Below are 24,163 nucleotides of genomic sequence, written 5' to 3'. Positions count from 1 at the left end.
GTTTGGTCAGAATTATTCCCAGTCTAGGCCTCTATTAATAGAAATAACCAGATGCCAAGGAGGCTACCATAAGCCTTTCTATAACAAGCAACTAAAATATGGCAGGCGTCTACCTCCAGTGTGACAGGCCTCAGTTCTGTTCTCATTTCTGAGAAATGCCTCAATGATTGGGCCGATCCTGCTCACAACTCATTTAAAAGTCATTCTCCCCCAAACTCCCCTCCCATCCAGACTGCCACATAGCATTGAGCAGAGTTCCATGTGCTATACAGTAAGTAGGTCCTTGTTGGTTATTCATTTTAAATATAGCAGTGAATGGATACATATTTATATATGGCTGAGTCCCTTCACTGTTCACCTGAAACTATCCAACATTGTTAATCGGCTATACCTCAATAAAAAATAAAAATTTTTTAAAAAGAGAGAAAAGCCATTTCGCAGGACAGAAACTGTCTTGTACCAGAGTCCTTATTCACTCCACTATTAAGAACTCTGTGTGGGGAAGTGAGGGAATTCCATCTTCTCATTGGCAAATTAGGAGGGTGCTGGTCTAGATCAGTGGCTCTCAATCAGATCTAATTTTGCACCAATATCTCAGGGCCTGGGAGCAGAGGCTGGGGGGTTTGGGGCAGTGTGTGTATTGGGGGAAGGAAGAGGGGAAATGCTTCCAGCCTGCTACTAAACATTCTGTGATGCACAGGGCAGCTTCTACAATGGATTATCCAGCTCCAAATATCTACACTGCTCATGTTGAGAAACCCGAGGCTAGAAACCTTATCTTTCAGGTTTTTTCTAGTTGGGGCCAAATTCAAGTTTCCTAGCTACTTCCTTGGAGACGATGGGCTGCCTGTACCCTCCATGAGGACCACAGCATTGAAAGCCAGAGTTCTCCCCGAGGAGTGTTGCCAGCTGGAGAGGTCTTGTTAGTTGCTCAGTCGTGCCTGACTCTTTGCGACCCCATGGACTGTAACCCATCAGGCTCCTCTGTCCTCCATGGGATTCTCCAGGCAAGAATACTGGAGTGGGTTGTCATGCCCTCCTCCAGGGGATCTTCCCAACCTAGGTCTCCCGCATTCCAGGCAGATTCTTTACCAGCTGAGCCATCAGGGAAGCGCAAGAGCACTGGAGTGGGTTGCCATTCCCTTCTCCAGGGGATCTTCCTGACCTAGGAATCAACCAGGAGTCTCCTGCATTCCAGGATTCTTCACCAGCTGAGCTAGACAGAAACATTACTCTGTTAAAATACAAACAAGATGCTCATGTCTAGAGATCCTCCAGAACTGTTTCATTCCAATCCCTTAAGATGTGGGCAGGTAGAACAAGCCCAATAAAGAAACTGGGATTGGGGGAGAATATGTATATATATAACCGAGTCCCTTCGCTGTTCACTTGAAATTATCACAACATTGTTCATCGGCTATACCCCAATGCAAAATGCTTTTGGTGTTAAGAATAAAATTTTATAAAAGAAAAAAAAAATCAATTGCTTGCTCTCTCAACACAAAAATCCGGTAGCAGTTTCTGTGCCATGCTGCTTACAGCTCTATTCCTTTATAGAAAGAAGTTAAAGATAGGAAAACAAGATGCCCAAAAAGGAACCAGACAGAAGTCATCCCACTTCAAGTTTATTTTATGTGATTTCCAGCATGCAGTGTGCTTTCTTGGGGGAAAAAAAAATCATCCCAGTTCACATTATAAATTAATTTACAAATATAGAATTGTGTTAGAAACAATATTTATAAAAGTCCATACAATTTTTCACATACAAAAATATCCATAGAAAGTGGGGGTTTTGTACATACAGTATGAGGGTAGGTAGTTTCTTTGGTTGTCTTCCTGTATAATATTTAAAAAGTAATGTTGACATTATTTATACCTCAATAGACTATTTAAAAAAAAAAATAATTTTCTATATGTATTATTTCAAACTTCCAATTTAACGATAATGCTGTGAATCTCAAATAATATACAGGGAAAAGTTAACAATTTTTTACAATTAATTTGTGTTCCTTTTCCTAAAAAAATTAAAAACTAGCAATGTTCCCATCAAAGACCAAACATGGTACAAGGGTAATTCACAGAACATTAACTTCATCTTAATGCATCACTATTCCAATAAAATCACACTTTCTGCACTAACACTTTTTGGATAAGTTCAAACTGTGGCTGAGTGTCTGCCACATACAGACATTCTCTTGGGCACCAAGACGGTGACCATAAAAAGTATTCAAATGATGACACCTCCTGAGAAGTAAAAGGGAGTGTTAAAATATATTACATTAGAAAAATTTTTGACCACAAATGTCTTTTAAAAATAAAAATTCCATTTAAAAACTATTTTTAATAAAATACTAAAACTTGGTTTCAAAGATGAAAAACCCAGGACATATGCTAAAAAAAGACAGGATACCAGTTAACTAGGACGGTCACCACAGATCTCAGAAATATGGCAGCAAAAGTGAGGCAGAGCTGGTGTCCATCCTTGATGCTCAGAACATCCCAAGCGATACTGGTTTCAGCCAGAATCTTTGGTCAGATGAAACCTAGCTCATTCCTACTCTTTAGACACTACTTACTCTGCCTATGCATGTTAATGCCTTTGTTTTTCAGGGACTAGAACACAAAGGTTACAAGCACAGACTCTGGAGCCAGATTGCCTTAAAACTGGATTCTGGTGAGAGTTCCCTGGTGGTCTAGTGATTAGGATTTGGTGTTTTCTCTGCTGTGGCCTGGGTTCAATCCCTGATCCAGGAACTGAGGTCCCACAAAGCACACAGTGCAGCCAAAAAACAAAACAAGACAGAAAACTAAACACACACACACACACACAAACAATAAAATCAAAAAACTAGATCCAGGCTTCATGACTTACTGTTTGGACCTAACATCTTGGCAGTTTACTGCCACCATACAGAAAACGAGGGGGAGTAACAATACAATACCTTTGTCCCAAGGTTGTTGTGAGGATTAAATGAGCTAATATGCCTGGCACACAGGGTGTGTCTGGGCATTTCTATCGCTATTAATGTCTGACACATCCCTGACACTAAGCATAAATAGAGGTGATCTGTGAGCTGGGTAGAGAGCTCAAAGATTTGCGGTGCTTTCTAGCACAGTATTTGAAAAACTTTCCATTAGCCACAAAGAGGACAAATGGAGGTTTCCTGGAAAAATGCAGGTCTCTGACTTTTCTAGAAAAAACAGAAGGCTGCCAGGCAGAGAAGACCAGTTGCCCACAGCAGCCTGCAGCTGGTCGGTCCCAACCATTCCCTGCTGCTTCCAGTGCCAACTGTTACTTTTTTTGACCCAGTAACTTCATTCACTTGTTTTTGCATCTGAAGTCTGTGCCCACTGGACCCTGTGACCCTGATATACAGTGATGAACAGACAGACATGGTCCCTGCCCTCACAGGGCTCTCGGATTCCATCCCAGGACAGACTGGACTGGATTTCTCTCCAGGGAGGCCCTTTATCCAGAGAAAGCTTGTCGGGTAAAGAAAAAGTTTGCATCCACACGCTGTTCCGAGTGTGTTCAGTGGATCTTGCCGGGAGCTCTGGAGAAAATGCAATCTCAGTTCCTGCCCCAGACCTACTGCCTGGAGATCTGTATTTTCATGAGATCTCAGGTGTCCAACAGTTGAGTCTGGGAATTGGGGCTCTATACTTCAGAGCCCTCCCGAGGGTAGATGAGGCTGTTGACCATGCTGAAGTTGTAGAAAGGGCTGCCAAAGGGGCTGCTCGGGGCCCCGCTGGTGCTGGCGGGGAAGGGGCCGTAGTAGGAAGATCTCTGGCTGCTGCTGCTGCTGGAGCTGTGATTCAGTTGCAAGGGGTCTGATGAGGGCTCCGGGACGGAGCTGGGGGGAAACACGCCGCCTGAGGGCACCTGGGGCCCCTGGATCCCTAGAGGACGGCTGCCAGTGAGTGCCCGCTGCGTGCTCCCACTGCTACTACCGACGCTTAGGGTGCTGAGGCTGCTGAAGAAGCTGTTCAGGCAAGGGGTGGAGGAAAGCATGGACACTCCCGGTGAGGAGGCAGTACTCTTGGTGTCCTCAGGAGGCTCTGGGGACTGGGAGGGTCTCAAAGATGCAGGGGCACTGTCTCCGTCTGGCTTCCCACCCACTCCAGACCCCAGTCCCGGGGAGAGCCCTTCTTCTGATTTTGAAGTCCCCACGGCCACTGAGGGGGTGCTGCTGGCTTCCGAGCGGCGCTTTCGCTTCCGACGGAAGTTTCCGTTGTCAAACATTTTCTCACAGTTTGGATCCAGGGTCCAGTAATTACCTTTCCCTGCAAAGATGAGAAAGATGGGTTAGAAGAGGAGGTATACGTGCCCATGTTATCATTTAGTCACTAAATCATGTCCAGTTCTTTGGCAACTGCATGGACTGTAGCCCTGCCAGACTCCTCTGTCCACGGGATTCTCCAGGCAAGAATACTGGAGTGGGATGCCATTTCCTTCTCCAAGGGATCTTCCCGACCCAGGTATCAAACCCGCGCCTCTGGTATTGGCTGACGGATTCTTTACCACTGAGCCACCAGGGAAGCCCCACATGCCCAGCTTTGGGTCTGAGATGAGGGAGGCAGGCTCTCATGAAACTTGACAGAGATGCTCAATCCACTCTGTTGTCCTTTTGGGGGAAATGGCACTACTTGAACTTGAGCCTCTGTTTATCTATAAAAATAGGGATAAGACAGTACTCACCTCACAGGTTGGCCGTGAGGGGTAAATGATAGATCTCCGCAAAGAAGCCATACACAGTGAGCAGTGAAAAGAAAAAGGTATCTATTATCATTATCATTTGCTGAAAGGGTATAGTATTTGCCCCGAAAAAATACTCCACTGGAAAAATGCAACCTCCAATACCCAACCCTCCGCCTTGTCCAACAGAAACGACAAGTTATTACTGAGCAATTGACTGTTTTAAACACACCTTGGATGGCATCTATTTGAAAGTACAAGGAAGCTCCACACCCATCCCTCGCCTTGGGCAAGAGGCACCCTTGCACATCTTCCCAGCTTTTCCTCCACCAGGCTGATCTCAGACCAGGACCCCATTTAATGCAAGCAATGCTAGTCTTCTGCTTAGAAAAACTCCCTCACTATCTAGCACAGTTGAAGTAAAAAAGATCTGTCATCCTCGAGGATTTTTTTCTCCCAACGGCTCTCATCACTTCTGGTAAAAAGAATCTTTGGCATTTGCAAATACCGTAAAGCACTTATCTTGTAGTGAGTTCTTCACATTGATAACTCTAGTTACTCCTCATGGCTCTGGAGACGAGTGATATCATCGCCTCCATTCTTCAGATGGGGAAACTGAGGTGCAGACTGGTTAGCAACCTGTCATTCTCCCAGTTAGCCACGGGTGTGTGCGTGCTTAGTTGCTCAGCCCTGTCTGACTCTTTGTGACCCGTGGACTGTAGCCCACCAGGCTCCTCTGAGCATGGGATTTCCCAGGCAGGAATACTGGGTGCCTTTTCCTTCTCCAGGGGATCTTCCCGACCCAGGGATCGAACCCACGTCTATCTACTGCATTGGCAGACTGATTCTTTTACCACTGCACCATCTGGGAAGCCCAGTTAGCAGTGGCAGGGCCAGGATATAAGCAGGTTGTCTCTAGAGTCAAGCATTCTTAACCACTACCACACACCCCTCCACATCCATTACCTCCACCAACACATTTTCTGCAAATAGTTGCAGAATAAAAACCTAATTCACGTAACTACCATCTAAACAACCAATCATACCTACTCCTACCAGAATATTTATATTGTGTCACCTTGCTACCAAAAGCTTTGACAAGACACTGGCTTGAGATCCTTGACCTTTTTAGAAAGTCCGGGAGTGTACGTGACAATTGACATGATCACCTCAGGTGATTTAGAGGCCAAATCTGGGCAGATGCATCTTGGAGAGCTGCGTGCCTTGTCCAGTAAAGTAACCACTAGCCACACGTGGCTGCTGGGCACGTGAAAAGTGGCTTGTACCAAGTGAAATATGGTATAACACATACATAGGATTTTGAAGACTTAGTACCAAAAGAATAATGTAATTAGCTTATGGATAATTTCTTATATGTTCTACATGTTGAAATGACATTTTGGGTTGCTTTAAAAAATAAATTCCCACCATCTTTTTACTTTTTTTCACATGGCTACTAGACAATTTTTCAACTACGTGTAGTTTGTACAGCATTTCAAATGGAAAGCACTGCTCTTCATTGGAAGGACTGATGTTGAAGCTGAAGCTCTGATACTTTGGCACCTGATGCGAAGAGCCAACTCATTAGAAAAGACCCTGATGCTGGGAAAGATTGAAGGCAGGAGGAGAAGGGGACGACAGAGGACGAGATGGTTGGATGGCACCACCTACTCATTGGACATGAGTTTGAGTAAGCTCTGGGAGATGGTGAAGGACAGACAGGCCTGGAGTGCTGCAGTCCATGGGGTTGCAAAGAGTTGGACATGACTGAGCGACTGAACAATAACACAACTACTTCAGAGCATTTACATAATTTACAAAGAATCCTGTATCCCTCACTGATCCTTAGCCATTTCTGCACCAGGGGCTGGTCTCCTGCAAGACAATATTTTCCACCAACGCAGGGGGCTAAGGGATGGGGGGGAGTCTGAGTGCATTACTTTTATTGTGCACTTTATTTCTATTATTGCTACATCGACCCCCCCTCAGATCATCAGGCATTAGATCCCAGAGGTTGGGGATTCCTGCTGTAGAAGGCAAGGAAACAGTTTTCTCTTTTCCCTAACCGGATTCTCACCCCACACCCCTAGTCCTGAGCGCCTTCAGAAAACCTCCAGTAAGAATCTGTTTCTGAGATTTTTGAGCTTTTCTTCACCTCATTCCTCAGCTAAGAGGGAAACCATTAACAAGCCACTATCACCCAGCCCTCCTCACCTCAGGGGCTTAGATCCGCACGAAGCACATTTGGGATTTACACTATTACGTTTCTAAACAGGTAAGGTTCGAAACGCATCTACGTACAGCGGGTACCAACTCCCCGTCTCTCCCCACCTCACTCTCCTGAAATGTGATGGGATTCTCGGCTCATCTGAATCTCTTTACAGCCATCCGTTATCTGAGAGCCCACCCGTGTTTTTCTTCCTAATCCGTTTACCGGTAACTCGACCCTCCCTTCCAACCGCCTAAGGAACACCACTCAGGACTGACTTTCCGCTTAAAGATTGAGGCTTTTTACCTTTATCCCACCCTGGCCTGCCTCTGCGTGTGCGTGAGTTGCGGGGTGGGCGTAGTGGGGGGCGGGTGTGGGTAAGGGACCGGCCGGGAAGCACCTGTCCGCCCTCACCTGGGTCGTCCTCGTCGCGGGGCACCTTCTTGAAGCAGTCGTTGAGAGACAAGTTGTGGCGGATGGAGTTCTGCCAGCCGGCCTTGCTGCGCTGGTAGAAGGGGAAGCTGTCGGCCACGAACTGGTAGATGTGGCTGAGCGTGAGCTTGCGTTCGGGCGCGCTCTGGATGGCCATGGCGATGAGCGCCGAGTACGAGTAGGGCGGCCGCACCATCTTCATCAGGTCCTCGCGGCTGGCCATGGACAGCCAGCCCAGCTCCCCTGGCGCCGCGGGCCCGGCGGGTGAGGCGGGCGCGGCGGGCGCGGGCTGTGCGAAGGGCCGCTGAGCGCAGGCAAAAGTGCCAGCGGCGGTCGGCGGCTGCAGGAAGGGTCCCGGCGCGCCCCCCGGGGGCGGCGGCGGCGGCGGAGGGGCGCCCAGGTACGCGGCGGCGGCGGCGGCGGCGGCGGCGGGGGGACCGCCCACGGCCGGCCCGTTGAGCCACAGGTAGGGGTTGGCGGCGGCGGCTGGCGGCGCGGCGTAGTCGGTGAGTCCGTAGGGCGCCCGGGCGGGTGCGGGGGCGCCCGGGGCGGCGGCGGCGGCGGCGGTCGAGGGCAAGCCGGGCTGCGAGTACACGCCGAAGTTGTCCCCACAGTAGAGAGCCATGTCGGCGGCCGTCGGCTGGCGCGGCGCGGCGGCGGCGGCGAGGGGCGAGCGGGGCTGACCTCGCCGCTCGGGCAAGAGCATCCCTTTGGGGGCCAACCCTGCGGCCCTGGCTCGGCGACTCGTGTCTTCGGCGAGGAGGGGCGGGGACTGATGGGTGAGCGCGGAGCGCCGACGAGCTAGCCTCTTATAACCGTCGGCGGCTGGGCTCCTCCCGGGCAGGTCCCGGGGCTGGGCGGCTGCCCGCGGGCTCCGGCTCTCCACGCCCCCGCCACGCCCCACCTGCCCGCGCACGCATCCCGGCCCAGCGCGCGGAAACCTCCGGCCGCCCGCCGCGCCTGCCCGGCCGCTGCAACCCCTCCTCTCCCGGCCGGGGTGGAACGGAGGGAGGTCGGGAAGAACCAGGGAAGCCCGGGGGAGGCCGGCGCCTCCGATATTCAAGCAACCCGTTCCCCATTCCTAACCATTGTGTCCTCAGCACAAGAACGAAATAAAATAACGAATATCAAAACAAAGAGAAAATCTCCAGGACGGTCCGACTGTTCTAAAAAGTCTGTGAGTTAACTCTGGGTGGCCGCTCAGCCCACCTGCCTGCCCCCGCCCCAACCTTTGATATTTCGACCTGGAGCCTCTACATCTTTTGTGATCAGTTGCAGGATTCACGTCCGGTCTCGACTGGTCGGCTCCCAGTCGAGAATAATAGACGCGATTTACAAGTCTTTGGAGGTACACCGTAGATATTAAGGAGCATTCTTGGTGCGTCCCCTTGTCCTAGGGAATTCTTTGAAGGGAAGGACCGAAATCGGTTTTTTAATTTCTCTAAACATAGCGATAGGTTCGTTCCTATCCGGAAAATAGATATGCATTTTAGGTCCAGTTTGCGCAGACTTTTGGTGTCATTTGTTGTCTTCGAAAACAGAAGGGTAAACGTTTTCAAAGACACATAAATAAGTGGGTTCGGAATTAGCATTTTAAAGCCAACTGTAATTTAAACTGTGCTAGAAGCGCTCGTTTACAAAAAACGATCTCAACGAATTATGGCAGAAGACTTGCCCTCTACTTCTGTTAAGTTTTCTAATGCAGCTCCTGCCCGGAAAAACAAACAAAATCAGCAAAATACTGTGGAGACTCAAGTGCCACGCCATCATTATTTATTGACTCCGAACGATAAGAAAAAAATTTTTTTTTTTTACGGTTAAATTGAGTTCTAAATATTTTCTTAAGCGGTCACAGGTCTGAGATTCTCTTTTAAAGGAGAGGGGAGAGGAAAAAAAAATTTTTTTTTTCCTATTTGTCAATTGCAGATTGACGATTCAGAATACTTAATAATTCGGAACCCACCTCCCACATTTATTTTCGTGACAGTTCCTTATGTACTTTCAGGAAAATGATCCTCTTCTGTTTTAGCACTTCTTAAAAAGTAAAATCCAAAGATCTTAGCCAACTTGGGTACCTAAAATGCAACTCACACTTCAAATGTAACATTTTTTTCTCGTCTTTTGTGAACCCGGCAAGGAATTCTTGTCACACAGTTTCTTTCCGTCTCCTTGCAAATGGTATAGAATGGAGTAGTGTTTGCCTTAGTTGTATTTTGAGGGAAGGAAAACTGCTTTCGTTTTCCTTCCCAAATAGCCCATACGAAGTTGTTATTTTTCTTGGGATGTTAATAAGGATGACAGCTGTAAGTCAAGAAATTGGAAAGCAATTTTTAGTAACTTAATAAATGCTCAAATTTAATATTTTTTCCTAAAGTTTAAACAAAAAAAGAGAAAAAGTTCAAAAGAAAAGCTGGCAAACTAGATGGTAATAAATTAGGAAAGATTTGAAACCATCCCTCCCTTAGTAATTGATGTCCTTAAGAATATACTTTTCTTTAGCAAATTGATTACCCATACATACTTTGCAGTCTTGCAGATTTTTTTTTTTTAGTTCAACTCTTAATCCTATATTCCAAATTATTCTGAGTAAGAGGCTATGATTAAAGATCATTGTTTCTGTGGTTAAAGGTTCTGCTTAAAAGAGATATTTTGCTCCTTGACTATACATTATCTTTTCCCAACTTTAATTTTATTAAATTAATGGAGCCACCTAGCGGCTCTTTGCTCTGTTACAGCAGATATCCAGATAGGGACCTGTGAAATGAACAGTTCACCCCTGCTAAGGGTTTGGATATCATACTTTTTTCTATTTGTTTTTAAATTACATATTAATTAGCCAAGCTTAAGACTCATTGGTCACAGTCTTGGTTTTTAATGTCAAAATTTAAAATAATATCTTAAATCCGTGTGTATGTACTCAGTTGCTCAGTCCTGTCTGATTCTTTGCGACTCCATGGACTGTAGCCGGCCAGGCTCCCCAGCCCATGGGATTTTTCAGGCAAGAATACTGGAGAGGATTGCCATTTCCTCCTCCAAGGGATCTTCCCAACTCAGGGATGGAATTCGAGTCTCCTGTGTCTACTGCATTGGCAGGTGGATTCTTTATCACTGACTGAGCCACATGGAATTTTAAACAAAATTTTAAAACATTCGGTACACTTGAAAAAAAACAGAAAAGCAAATAGAATAAAACCTAGGCATAAAATGCAAGTTCTCTGTAATAATGTATTGTTAAATTGCCTTTTCACAAAAGAATATAATTGAGGCAATTGATCAATGTACCTATACCAGTGTAAAATGATGTAAAACAAAGGTAGATGTTGCATGTTTTCATCACTGGAAAATAAAACATTTTGGGAAACCTTTCAACCTGAAGAAAATCTCTCATTTATTTTCCACTGACATTTGGTAACATTCTAGATGCTTCCTTGTGCAACAACAGTAATTTACAATGGAATGTAGTCATTTTTAACAAATACTATAATAACATGTAAAATTCTTTACACTCATTGATTTATAGCATAGAAATGTTTGCACTATGGCATTTGCTAGTATTTGTCCATATTTTTTTGTTGTTTAGTTGGATCTAACTCTGCGACCCTATGGGCTATAGCTTGCCAGGCTTCTCTGTCCATGGGATTTCCCAGGTGAGAATACTAGAGTGGGTTGCCATTTCCTTATCCATTTCCATATTTACTGAGGAAGAAAAAGGTAATATACATTGGAAATAACCTCAGTGCTCTTAATTCCTGATAGCTGCAACTTATTTATGTGTTTTTGCTGTACTGGGTCTTAGTTGTGGCTCACAGGATCTTCCTTGTGCTTGCATGGGGGACCTAGTTCCCAGACCAGGGATTGTACCCAGGCCCCCTGCATTGGGAGCGTGGAGTCTTACCCACTGGACCACCAGGGAAGTCCCATAGTTGCAACTTAGAACAACAGAGGAGATGAGAAGAGAAGGCAAGAACTGAATCAGCTATATGTATACAGCAGAAACTAAGACAATGTTTTAAAGCAACTATACCCCAAATGAAAAAAAGAAAACACACCCAAGCATACACACACTGTAGCTCATCAATAGGGGATATGGATTGTTGTCAGTTTTTAATGCCAAAAGTAATTAGAGACAATTGTTGTTGTTCAGCCACTCAATTGTGTCTGACTCTTGGTGACCCCATGGACTGTAGCCTGCCAGGCTCCTCTGTCCATGGGATTTCCCAGGCAAGAATACTGGAGTGGGTTGCCATTTCCTTCTCCAGGAGATCTTCCTGACCCAGGGATCGAACACATGTTTCCTGCATTGGCAGGTGGGTTCTTTACCATTGAACCACCTGGGAAGCCCAAATAAAGACTTAGCAGCTATTAAAAAATTAAGAGAAAGTGGGAAAACTCATTGTAATCAAAGAATACAGTTTAGGGGAAAATGAAGTAAGAATAACTACCACATAGGCTAAAATATGTAAGATTTTTCTGGTGAAGAAAGGATGGATTCTTGAAGGAAAGATATTGCATCTATGGGGGCTGGACCCACCACCTCATTCCTTACTTTTTCCAATTGCTGACCACTTAATTGGTTCTCATTTAGGGGTTTCCCTGGTGGCTCAGACCATAAAAATCGGGCCACAATGCGAGAGACCTGGGTTCGATCCCTGGGTAGGGAAGATCCCTGGAGAAGGGAATAGCGACCCACTCCAGTATTCTTTTTTGTTTGTTTGTTTGTTTCACTCCAGTATTCTTGTCTGGAGAATCCCACGGACAGAGAATGATGGGCTACAGTCCATCATGATGGGGTTGCAAGGAGTTGGAAACCACTCCTATATATATAGATATAGTGTGTATATATATATATATATATATATACACACACACACACATATAGCAACTGGTATATGTATAGTGTATATATATGTATGTATATATAGTATATATGTGTGTGTGTGTGTGTATATATATATTGTGTATATATATACATATTGTGTATATATATATGTATATATATAGTATATATGTGTGTGTGTGTGTATATATATTGTGTATATATATATACATACACATAGCAACTGGTAGTGTCATTAATCAGAGAAGGCAATGGCACCCCACACCAGTACTCTTGCCTGGAAAATCCCATGGATGGAGGAGCCTGGTAGGCTCCATGGGGTCGATAAGAGTCGGACATGACTGAGCGACTTCACTTTCACTTTTCACCTTCATGCATTGGAGAAGGAAATGGCAACCCTCTCCAGTGTTCTTGCCTGGAGAATCTCAGGGACAGGGGAGCCTGGTGGGCTGCCATCTCTGGGGTCGCACAAAGTTGGACATGACGAAGCGACTTAGCAGCAGTGTCATTAATGAGGAGCACACTGAAGAGCCTCTGTCCCCTCCCAGTGCATCACTGCAGATGCGGCAGATGTCAGAGGTGCTGTCCATCAGTTTTTAACAAACATTTAGGCTCTACTTACTGAATCTAAGAGCTGATGGGAAACTGAGGTGGCTCTTTTCCACTAGGAGAGCAGGTTTTTCACCAACTTAGCCTCTGTTTTCTTTTCCAAGAACACATTTACCTGTGAGCTGTTCATGTTAACCTTGGCCAAGTTGCCCCTTTGGTCCCCCTACTAAGCCACCTGGGAGTCAAAGACTGGAGTGAGCTGTAAATACAGGTGTTGTGTATGCTCAGTCACTCATTGGGTCTGACTCTTTGTGACCATACAGACCATAGTCAGCTAGCTTCTCTGTCTATGGAATTTTCCATGCAAAAATACTGGAGTGAGTGGTCATTTCCTCCTCCAGGATCTTCTCAATCCAAGGATCAAACCCACATCTCCTACATCTCCTATATTGGCAGGAGGATTCTTTACAACTGCTGCTACCTGGGAGGCTCAGATACCGGGGGCAGGGTGCAAAAATCATGGGCAGGGAGGCTCAGAAGCACTACCAGGCCATAGGCCAGCTGACCCCCATGGCTTATGGCGCTCTTCCCACTGCCAACATTAGGCACAGGATGCCTAGCACAAAGGATGACTCCTTGGGATTCTTGTGGGTTGAAGCCTCTGAAGATACCACCGAAGTTCTGTGTACTTAGTCCAGAAGAATAAGAGAAAAAAATTATCAGCCCAAACCATGGTGATCCAACAAATCCTTTGAACAAAGTTACTAATACATCACTGCCTGCTTGAACCTTAGACCTCTTCCCAGTGCTTCACTCTCCCCTCCCCAATCCTCTGGAATGCTTCACTGGCCTCTGGCTCTAGCTGATTAGCCCCATTCTTGAGCTTCCTCAGCTAACTTGTCAGACCCTTCCTTGTGCTCCAGACCTGCTCCCAGAGTGTCTTCAGCTCTCCTAGAAGACTTGCCTGATAGTGTCTCTCCGTGCTCTGAAAGCATCCTGGCTCCCCGGGATCCTCCCATGGTGCCCTGAGGCTACTTTTCCCCCAACTCCTCCCTCCTCAGGGCACAAATGCCCTCCAGCCCTCCTGTCTTGCTGGATGGCTTCAGCATCGGCTTGGTAGGTTATCCAGTTCTCTGGACTCTCATTTCTAATAACCAGTTCCTCCTCTCCAGTTCAGCTACTCACTATACTGAGTGTTCTTTGAGGCTGGGGACTGTGTCTCCGTGACTCTGTGGCTCACTTTTTTTGAGTGCTTACAATTAAGGAAACATGTACTAAATGCCTGGCATTGTGCTAAGCATCTTCCATGGGTTATCTCATTTACTTCTTACAGCAATTCTGTGAGATAAGAACTCTCAGTCTGCATTCTACAGATGAAGTCTCAGAGAGAGAAGTTAAGTAATTTCTAAGTGTGCAGCCAAGATTCAAAGCTGATTCAGAGCCAGGCAATCACACCACGAAGCCCAGGCTGGGAGCTCTCGGCAATAATTATATATGCTCTGCTCAGACACTCAGTCGTTTCTGACTCTTTGTGACCCCATGGACTGTAGCCCACCGGACTCCTTTGTCCATGGGATTTTCCAAGCAGGAATACTGGAGTGAGTTGTCATTTCTTTCTCCCAACCCAGGGATCAAACCTGGGTCTTCTGTGTTGCAGGGGGATTCTTTACCAACTGAGCCACCAGGGACACCATCATTAATTGCCTCCTCCGGTATTTCCCCAGTGGCTGGTTCAGTGCCTATCATTGGTGCATGCTCAATTATTGTTTGTTACTTAAAGAAATTAAAGTTAAAAAGCATTAAATGATGTAAAATGGAAATTAGAAGTCTCACCCCTTCAACTTCCTATCCCCTATCAGTTTCTTATGCTTTCCTCCAGAAAATGTTTGGAGGTACTTAACCTGCACAGATATATGCCTTTAAAGCAGAATCCATGCCATTGACATAGCTTTGCACCTTCTAGTTCCATTAATATGTTTTGGAGAACTTTCCAAAGCAGTCCATATGTCCAAACGTCTACCTCATTCGTCCTCCTGGTGTTCCCCTTCATGAGATGTTCAATGAAGACCCACCAGTATTGTTTTGTAAGAGTGGTTTACAGCCTGTCCCTGTTTTAATTTGGTGGTGTCCCTCCATATTTGTTAGGCAGTATTTTGAATTTGGAGAAGGCAATGGCACCCCACTCTAGTACTTTTGCCTGGAAAATCCCATGGATGGAGGAGCCTGGTGGGCTTCAGTCCATGGGGTCTCGAAGAGTCGGACACGACTGAGCAACTTCACTTTCACTTTTCACTTTCATGCATTGGCGAAGGAAATGGCAACCCACTCCAGTGTTCTTGCCTGGAGAATCCCAGGGATGGGGGAGCCTGGTGGGCTGCCGTCTATGGGGTCGCACAGAGTCGGACATGACTGAAGCGACTTAGCAGTAGCAGCATTTTGAATTTAACCTACTTTAGATGGATCTTACAACTACCTCCTTTAAAGAAAATGGCTTAAAAGCAGAGGCATTACTTTGCTAACAAAGATCCTTATAGTCAAAGCTATGGTTTTTCTAGTAGTCATGTACGGATGTGAGAGTTGGCCCATAAAGAAGACTGAGCACCGAAGAATTGATGCTTTTGAATTGTGTGTGGTGCTGGAGAAGACTCTTGAAAGTCCCTTGAACTGCAAAGAGATCAAACCAGTGAATCCTAAAGGAAATGAATCCTGAATATTCATTGGAATATTGGAATTCATTGGAATTCATTGGAAGGACTGAAGCTCCAATACTTTGGCCACCTGATGTGAAGAGCCAACTCATTAAAAAGACCCTGATGCTGAAAGAGACTGAGGGGATAAGGAGAAGGGATAGACAGAGGATGAGATGGTTGGATGGCATGATCGACTCAATGGACATGAGTTTGAGCAAACTCCAGGAGATAGTGAAGGACAGGGAAGCCTGACGTGCTGTAGTCCATGGGGTCACTAAGTCTGGGACAGGACTTAGTGACAGCAACCACAACAAGTAAATTTCTAGCTGGGATTTTCTGGGTCAAAGAGGACATACCTTTAAACATGTGATTCTGACAAATGGTTCTTCAAGAGGATGCCCCAGTTTATACCACTAGCAGGTTCATGTTGGACGCCTATTTTCCTTCCCTTTTGCTAAAGCTGGATGTGTTCCAAGTTTTTTTATTTACTGATCTTAAAAGCACAGAAGGATATCTCAAATGTGTTTCGGTTTGTTTTCCCTGATGAATGAATACCTAGTCACATGTCATGTTAATTTTTTCGTTTTGTTAACTTCCTGTTCTGAACTTTTGCTCATTTTGCTCTTTTTAAAAAAAATGGATGTGTCTGAGCTCTTTGTGATTAAAGATATTAATTTTCACCCCCAGGTGTTGCAAATTGTGGTTTCTTTGTTAACATTATCTCTTCTGTTGGATCTATGATAGCGCTCTGTCCTGACTTTCTTCCTTTATCTTCTGCATTTTCAAAGGATGTCTGTCTATTTCTCATCTCATCCTTTGAATATAGTTTTTTACCCCCTCAGGTTCCTAATTCAGTCCTCTTCTTTTCCTCGCACACATTCTTCATGGGCTGCCATATCCACTCCTGTGCCTTTAGTTGTAATGGTTCGTTACAGCTATTACTGCCTGTTTAATAGCTCTGTAAAGAAGAGCTATACTTGCGGGCTTGTAAGAATTGTGTGGGATTGGCCACTGGACAGGGAAAAACTGGAGACTCAGACTTGGCCCTTGCCCAGAGTTACTCTTTCCTACAGCAGTGATTTGTTTGACGTGAGTGAATGATTTAAGATAGGTCACTTAAGTCAGAGAAGGAGAAATATCACATGGCATCCCTTATATGTGGAATCTAAAAAGAAATGATACAAAGGAATTGACAAAACAGAAACAAACTCACAGACATAGAGAATGAATTTATGGTTGCCAGGGGGAAGGTTGGGATGAAGGAATAATTAGGGAGTTTGATGTACAGTTTGCTATGTTTAAAATGGATAACCAGCAGGGACCTACTGTATAGCACATGGGACTCTTCTCAATGTTCTGTGGCAGACTGGAAGGGAGGGGAGTTTGCAGGAGAATGGATACATGTATATATATGGCTGAGTCCCTTCGTTGTTCACCTGAAATTATCACAACATTGTTAATCAGCTGTACTCTAATACCAAATAAAAAGTTAAAAAAAAAGATAGGTCACTTAAGATCATCTTCAGAATTTCTCTTGGGATTATCAGGAAAAAGTTCCTTTCTTCACAAGTCTTGGTTCCTGTACAGAGGATGTGGCCCTGAAATGACCATCATTGGTACCATGACGCTGCGGGTGACATCATGTAAAGCTGAATGACAGGAATGAAGACATGTCCTGGATCCAAGATTTGAATCCCTTTATTCAGAATCTTCCTTCAACCTTTTGAACTTCCTGTTTTCATTAGCCAACAGATTTCCATTGTGATTTAACAAGTTAGGATGTGACATTATGGGCTGCATTGCATTCCTGCCAAACCACAATGTTGACTTTCTACCTCTTTATACCTCAGAATGTGACTATTTGGTCATTACAGAGGTAATTAAGGTGAATTAGGTTCTTAGGACAAGGGAGCCCTAATCCAAAATGACTAAAGCCTTTATGAGAAGAGATTAGGACACAGACACACACATGCAAAGGAAAGACCATGGGAAGATAGGGAGAAGACAGTCATCTAAGCCCAGGAGAGAAGCCCTCAGAGGTTACTAACGCCACTGACAGTTTGGTCTTGGACATCTAACACCCAGAACTACAAAGAAATAAATTTCTGTGGTTGAAACCACTCAGTCTGTATTGAGTTGGCCAAAAAGTTCATTTGGGTTTTGCTGTACCATCATATGGAAAAACCCAAACAACATTTTTGGCCAGCCCAGTACTTTGGCAGCCCTAGCAAACACACACAGGTAGGATTTTATCCATTGCAAAAGAAATATTAAATGCTGGTAACTCCCTGTGCGGGACAAGGAGGCCTGGCATGCTGCAGTCCATGGGGACGAAAAGAGTCAGACATGACTTAGCAGCTGAACAACAACAGCAACTCCTATCCAGTTCACTCATATGAGGTCCTGGCCCAGCCACCAGCTCCTACTGAATATTTATTTCCTCTTCATTTTCATACAAGTCACCTTCAATATATATCTAAGCATCTCATCATTATCCTCTTAAAATCCACTTCTCCTCCATATTCCCATGACCCATTGTCTAAGCCAAGAACCAGAGGTTCTTCTACTGAAGGACCAAGTCAGGCCATGGCAGTTCTTTACTCTGTCCTGCTGGCAACACCAAGAATCAGACCACCATCATCCCTCCCTTGGATTTTTGCAGTTGACTCCTAACTGAACTCCCTGGCTCTTTTTGTTACTTCTAATCCTCTCTCTGCCCCATAATGATTTTATATTGATAGAAGAGCATATGTCATCATGACACTGATTTTAACTCTTTAGTCATTCCCACTGCTCTTAGGATAAAGTGTAACCTCCATAGCATGGTGTAGGGGATCCCAGGAGAGGCAGCTCATCTTGTTAGCCAGCCTAGTCTCTACTCCGTGCTGGCTCTGCTCTCAGTGTTTCCACTAAATCTAGCCCTTCTGATGTCCTCTTCATGATTCTAACCCACTTATGCTAATTATTAGTATTTTCTTTTAATTGATTCAACTTTTAAATTCCATCGTTTGGAAGGAAAATCATATAGCATTATTACTAAGTATATACATATATATACTTAATTATATGATCATATGATAATTATATGATTATTATGATTGTATGATTTATATATCACTGCCATAGAAGGAACACATTTAAATTAATTTTGTTCACTAATATTGCTGAAAAAATTGTTGCCTTCAATAATGTTAAATTTCAAAAAGATTAAAAATAAAAACATGAATAATGTAATATAAGTAACTGTAAACTTAATTCCATTAGCAAAGATTGAAATCTGAAAATAAATTCCTCAGTAGAAAGAACGGCATGACTTATGATCAGTTTAGTAACAAAGTGATGTTCAGTATAATGATGTTTATTTTTAAATCAAGATTAAGAACAACACTGTAAAATAAATAAATGGAACATTGTAAATTAACTATAATTCAACTTTAAAAAATTAAGGGGAGGGAGGTTTAAGAGGAAAGATATCTGTTTATATCTATCTATATATATATAGATATGATTGTGGCTGATTCGTGTTGTACGGCAGAAACCAACACAACATTGTAAAGCAATTATCCTCCAATTAAAAATAAATAAGATTCAGACAAAATTATATATTAGTAGGAGAAGGCAATGACAACCCACTCCAGTACTCTTGCCTGGAAAATCCCATGGATGGAGGAGTCTGGTAGGCTGCAGTCCATGGGGTCGATAAGAGTCAGACACAACTGAGCAACTTCACTTTCACTTTTCACTTTCATGCATTGGAGAAGGAAATGGCAACCCACTCCAGTGTTCTTGCCTGGAGAATCCCAGGGACGGCGGAGCCTGGTGGGCTGCCATCTATGGGGTCACATAGAGTTGGACACGACTGAAGCGACTTAGCATTAGCAGCATATATTACTAGGGCTCCCCCGATGGCTCAGTAGGTAAATAATCCACCTGCAATGCAGGAGACACAGGAGACTCGGGTTCCATCCCTGAGTCAGGAAGATCCCCTAGAGGAGGAAATGGCAACCCACTCCAGTAGTCTTGCCTGAAAAATCCCATGGACAGAGGAGCCTCGTTGGCTACAGTCCAAAGGGTTGCAAAGAGTCAGACACAACTAAGCGTGCTAGCACTCTACATTAAACACCACACTTGTTTTACAGTAATAAAACAAATTTTGTTTTTTGAATTTTTTTTAACCAGCATGAAGAATTGCAGCTTACATGTGTTAGCATGGGAATGGAAAATGGTATTTAATTGACCCATTTGATAGGTTTGGCTAAATTATATTCAAAAATGTTTGATTTAAGAAGCCATCTTAAGTAATTGTTAGAATCTATTATAAATTTGTGAAGGCATAATCCAAAAAGGAATAGAGAAACGATTTCTTGGGCTCTGACCATTGTTGGATTATGCTTATAAAATCCTTTTTATCAACACTGACAAATGTTTCTTCATCCCTGCAAAATACTTCCAGCAAGTATTTTGGGTAAGTTTATAAACAGGCTCATCTATGAATTCAAGAAATACTTATTGAGCATGACAGATCCTGATTCCAGCTCCAGATAAACTTTATAAACTATAAATTTTTGCTCCCATGTAGCTTCAAATGATGAGAATTTTCCCACCCAGATGACCAAGAGACCCAGGGGACCCAGACTACGAGTTTATAATCCCCAAGGTCAGTTTATCTGGCTTGGGAATTCTGAAACAAGCTTGTCCTTTAAGGATAAATTAGGCTTTCAAATGAGGAAAACTTATCTAAAGATATGCTAATTTGCAATTCCTCACCCAATCATGCATATGATGTCCATGAAGATAGAATTTTCTTCTAGAAAGACTTAATTCTTCTCCTATCTTAAAAGACAAGAGTGGAGCTTCAGCCTGTGTCTTTCAGTCTCAAAAGGTTGAGACTGTAGTGATCTATGTCTAATGAAAATTGAAAGTTGTTCAGTCATGTCCGAGTCTTTGCAACCCCATGGTCTGTAGCCCACCAGGCTCCTCTGTCCATGGATTTATCCAGGCCAAAATGCTGGAGTGGGTAGCTATTTCCTTCTCCAGTCCCAACCCAGGGATTGAACCCAGGTCTCCCGCATTGCAGGAGGATTCTTTACTGGCTGAGCCACCAGGGAAGCCTGTGCCTAATACATTTGACAATTTTAATTGTCTCCTGAAATCTTCCTGCCTATTTCCTGTGGCTGAGAGTTCCCCAGTGAACACAAGATGAATAGTTTTGGGAGTTTGGGGAGACAACCTGAAGGAAGTCCATTCACTTGTTAACCAGCCATGCTCCAAGAACCCTCCAAGCTTTTCCCAATGCATTGCTCCCAAGCTTTATCATGGTTTGCCATGAACTGGTCAATAAATTTAAGTATATTTATCTTATTTTATTTATTTTTTGGCTGCACTGTGCAGGATGCAGGATCTTCCCAAGCAACCAGAGATCGAACCCCTGTCGCCTGTTGTAGAAGAGCAGATTCTTTACCCTGGACCACCAGGGAAGTCCCTAGTCAATAAATGTAAAACCCGGTTCTCTTCTTTAGATGTATGAGTAGACAGGTCAAGATGTAACCATGGCCTTAATTCAGCCTGTGTCTGACAAATACACAAAGATGGGCTGGTTTTGTAATATCAGTGGCTTCCTCAGTTTGCTAGATTTAATTATATATAAAAACTTTGGATCAGATATATCTTACTGACTTACTACACCTCTTCTTAACCAACGTCCAATTGAACCCAGATTCACTCTTCTAATTACAGTTCTCATAGCCTTTCTATCCTAGGGCCCTTTGCTTTGCTTGTACCTTTTGAGGTTGGTAATTGCCATAAAGAAGTCTCAGACTGAAGAATTGATGCTTTCAAATTGTAGTGCTGGAGAAGACCCTTGAGAGTCCCTGGGATTGCATGGATATGAAATGAGTGAAATTCTGAAGGAGATGGGAATACCAGACCACCTGACCTGCCTCTTGAGAAACCTGTATGCAGTTCAGGAAGCAACAGTTAGAACTGGACATGGAACAACAGACTGGTTCCAAATAGGAAAAGGAGTACGTTAAGGCTGTATACTGTCACCCTGCTTATTTAACTTCTATGCAGAGTACATCATGAGAAACACTGGACTGGAAGAGGCACAAGCTGGAATCAAGATTGCCGGGAGAAATATCAATAACCTCAGATATGCAGATGACACCACCCTTATGGCAGAAAGTGAAGAAGAACTAAAGAGCCTCTTGATGAAAGTGAAAGAGGAGAGTGAAAAAGTTGACTTAAAGCTCCACATTCAGAAAACTAAGATCATGGCATCCAGTCCCATCACTTCATGGCAAATAGATGGGGAAACAGTGGAAACAGTTGCTGACTTTATTTTGGGGGCTCTCCAAAATCACTGCAGATGGTGATTGCAGCCATGAAATGAAAAGACGCTTACTCTTTGGAAGGAAAGTTATGACTAACCTAGATAGCATATTCAAAAGCAGAGACATTACTTTGTCAACAAAGGTCCATCTAGTCAAGGCTATGGTTTTTCCAGTAGTCATATATGGTTGTGAGAATTGGCCTATAAAGAAAGCTGAGTGCAGAAGAATTGATGCTTTTGAACTGTGATGTTAGAGAAGACTCTTGGGAGTCCCTTGAACTTCAAGGAGATCCAACCAGTCCATCCTAAAGGAGATCAGTCTTGGGTGTTCACTGGAAGGACTGCTACTGAAGCTGAAATTCCAGTACTTTGGCCATCTGATGAGAAGAGCTGACTCATTTGAAAAGACCCTGATGCTAGGAAAGATTGAGGGCAAGAGGAGAAGGTGATGAGAGAGGATGAGAGGTTGGATGGCATCACCAACTCTATGGACATGGGTTTAGGTAGACTCCAGCAGTTGGTGATGAGGCCTGGCGTGCTGTGGTTCATGGGATCACAAGGACACGACTGAGCGACTGAACTGAAATGAGTCAATCCTAAAGGAAATCAACCCTGTATATTAATTGGAAGGACTGATGTTGAAACTGAAGTTCCAATACTTTGGCCATCTGATACAAAGAGCCAACTCATTGGAAAAGACCCTATTCCTGGGAAAGATTGAGGGCATGAGGAGAAGGGGAAGACAGAGGATGAGATGGTTAGATAGCATCACTGACTCAATAGATATGAATTTGAGCAAACTCTTGAGACAGTGGAGGAGAGAGGAGCCTGGCATGCTGCAGTCCATGGGGTCACAGTCAGACACAACTTAGCATCTGAACAACAATTGCCTTTCATATAATAGGCACTCTGTGGATAGTTTGGGAGGGTGATGATGATGATGAAAGTGTTGGTTACTGCCTTGGTCCTTTGGCTTCCTCTTGACTATAGATCCACTCACCTGGGGCTGAAATTGGAGAAGCTGTGCTGACCTTTTTCCATCCAGTGTTTCCTTGTCCTGTGGCAGAGTCACCCTGGAAGCATGTTAAATGGAGATTCCTTGGCTCCACCTCATGGAGACTGAGTTTCTATAATAGGGTGCCTGCAGGCTCTATACTTCTTAACCCCCGCCCCTATTGATCCTCACACTGGAATTTGGGGGCATACTCACCTATTCAATACTTTAAAAATGAGGGCAAACATTCCTTTATATTTTTAAATTAAAAAAAAATCAAACATTTTGGCCACACCACACAGCATGTGAGAACTTAGTTCCTCGACCAGGGACTGAACCCTGTGCCTTCTGCGGTAGAAGCTCAAAGTCTTAACCACTGGACCACCAGGGAACTCCCAAATATTCCTTTGTAGATACACTTAAGTGATAAAGCAATGATTCTCAAGTTGGGGAGATCAGAGAGAATTGTCAGTATCAATCAAATTATTTTTCAAATTATAGGCATCCTTGACCTTATCTCCATTTGGAGATGACATTAAGAGCCACAACTAGCAAGCATGTGCCTATATCATCCCTCAGAAGTGGAGAAGCAGAGGCACAAAGTTGGGATACAAGATATGGAAATAATCAGGCAATCAGGAGCACTTCATATGAATGTGTTTATATATATATAAAAGTGAAAGTGAAGTCACTCAGTCGTGTCCGACTCTTTGTGACCCCATGGACTGTAGCCTATCAGGCTCTTCCATCCATGGGATTTTCCAGGCAATAGTACTGGAGTGGGTTGCCATTTCCTTCTCCAGGGGATCTTCCCGACCCTGGGATCGAACCTGGGTCTCCTGCATTGCAGACAGATGCTTTACCCTCTGAGCCATCAGGGAAGTCCTGTTTATTTATATATATATATATATATATATATATACACACACGTATATATATATATATACATACATACATATACATATATATAGTGGTTTTTTAAAGACAAATTTATTGAATATAGTTGATTTATAACATTGTGTTAGTTTACAGCAACACGATTCAGTTATACCTATATACACATATATTAATATATCTCTTTGTTTTTAGACTCTTTTTCCATTATAGGTTATTACAAGATATTGAGTATAGGTCTCTGAGCTATATATAGTAGGTCTTTATTGGTCATCTGTTTTATATATGAGTGCTAAATTGCTTCAGTCGTGTTCAACTCTTTACGACCCTATGGACCGTCATAGCCCACCAGGCTCCTCTGTCCATGGAATTCTCCAAACAAGAATACTGGAGTGGGTTGCCGTGCTCTCCTCCAGGAGATTTTTCCAACCCAGGGATCGAACCTGGGTCTCCTGCATTGCAGGCAGATTCTTTACCATCTGAGCCACCAGGAATATATAGTAGTGTGTATATTTTCATCCCAAACTCCTA

At 44.0% G+C, this 24,163-nt stretch overlaps 1 protein-coding gene across 1 annotated transcript; it reads right to left on the bottom strand.

The window, feature by feature from the left end:
- Window positions 1-1,611: 1,611 nt before the first annotated feature.
- On the bottom strand, window positions 1,612-8,572 carry FOXI3 (forkhead box I3). Its single transcript, XM_002691354.6, has 2 exons — window positions 7,320-8,572; window positions 1,612-4,284 (listed from the first exon to the last, which is right to left on the bottom strand). The coding sequence occupies exons 1-2, from the start codon at window positions 8,041-8,043 to the stop codon at window positions 3,659-3,661; spliced, it is 1,350 nt and encodes a 449-aa protein (XP_002691400.4). The 5' UTR covers window positions 8,044-8,572; the 3' UTR covers window positions 1,612-3,658.
- Window positions 8,573-24,163: the final 15,591 nt, after the last annotated feature.

Source organism: Bos taurus, chromosome 11 (genome assembly GCF_002263795.3).
Source record: "Bos taurus isolate L1 Dominette 01449 registration number 42190680 breed Hereford chromosome 11, ARS-UCD2.0, whole genome shotgun sequence".
NCBI lineage: Eukaryota > Metazoa > Chordata > Mammalia > Artiodactyla > Bovidae > Bos > Bos taurus.
This window is presented reverse-complemented; position numbering and strand designations above follow the sequence as displayed.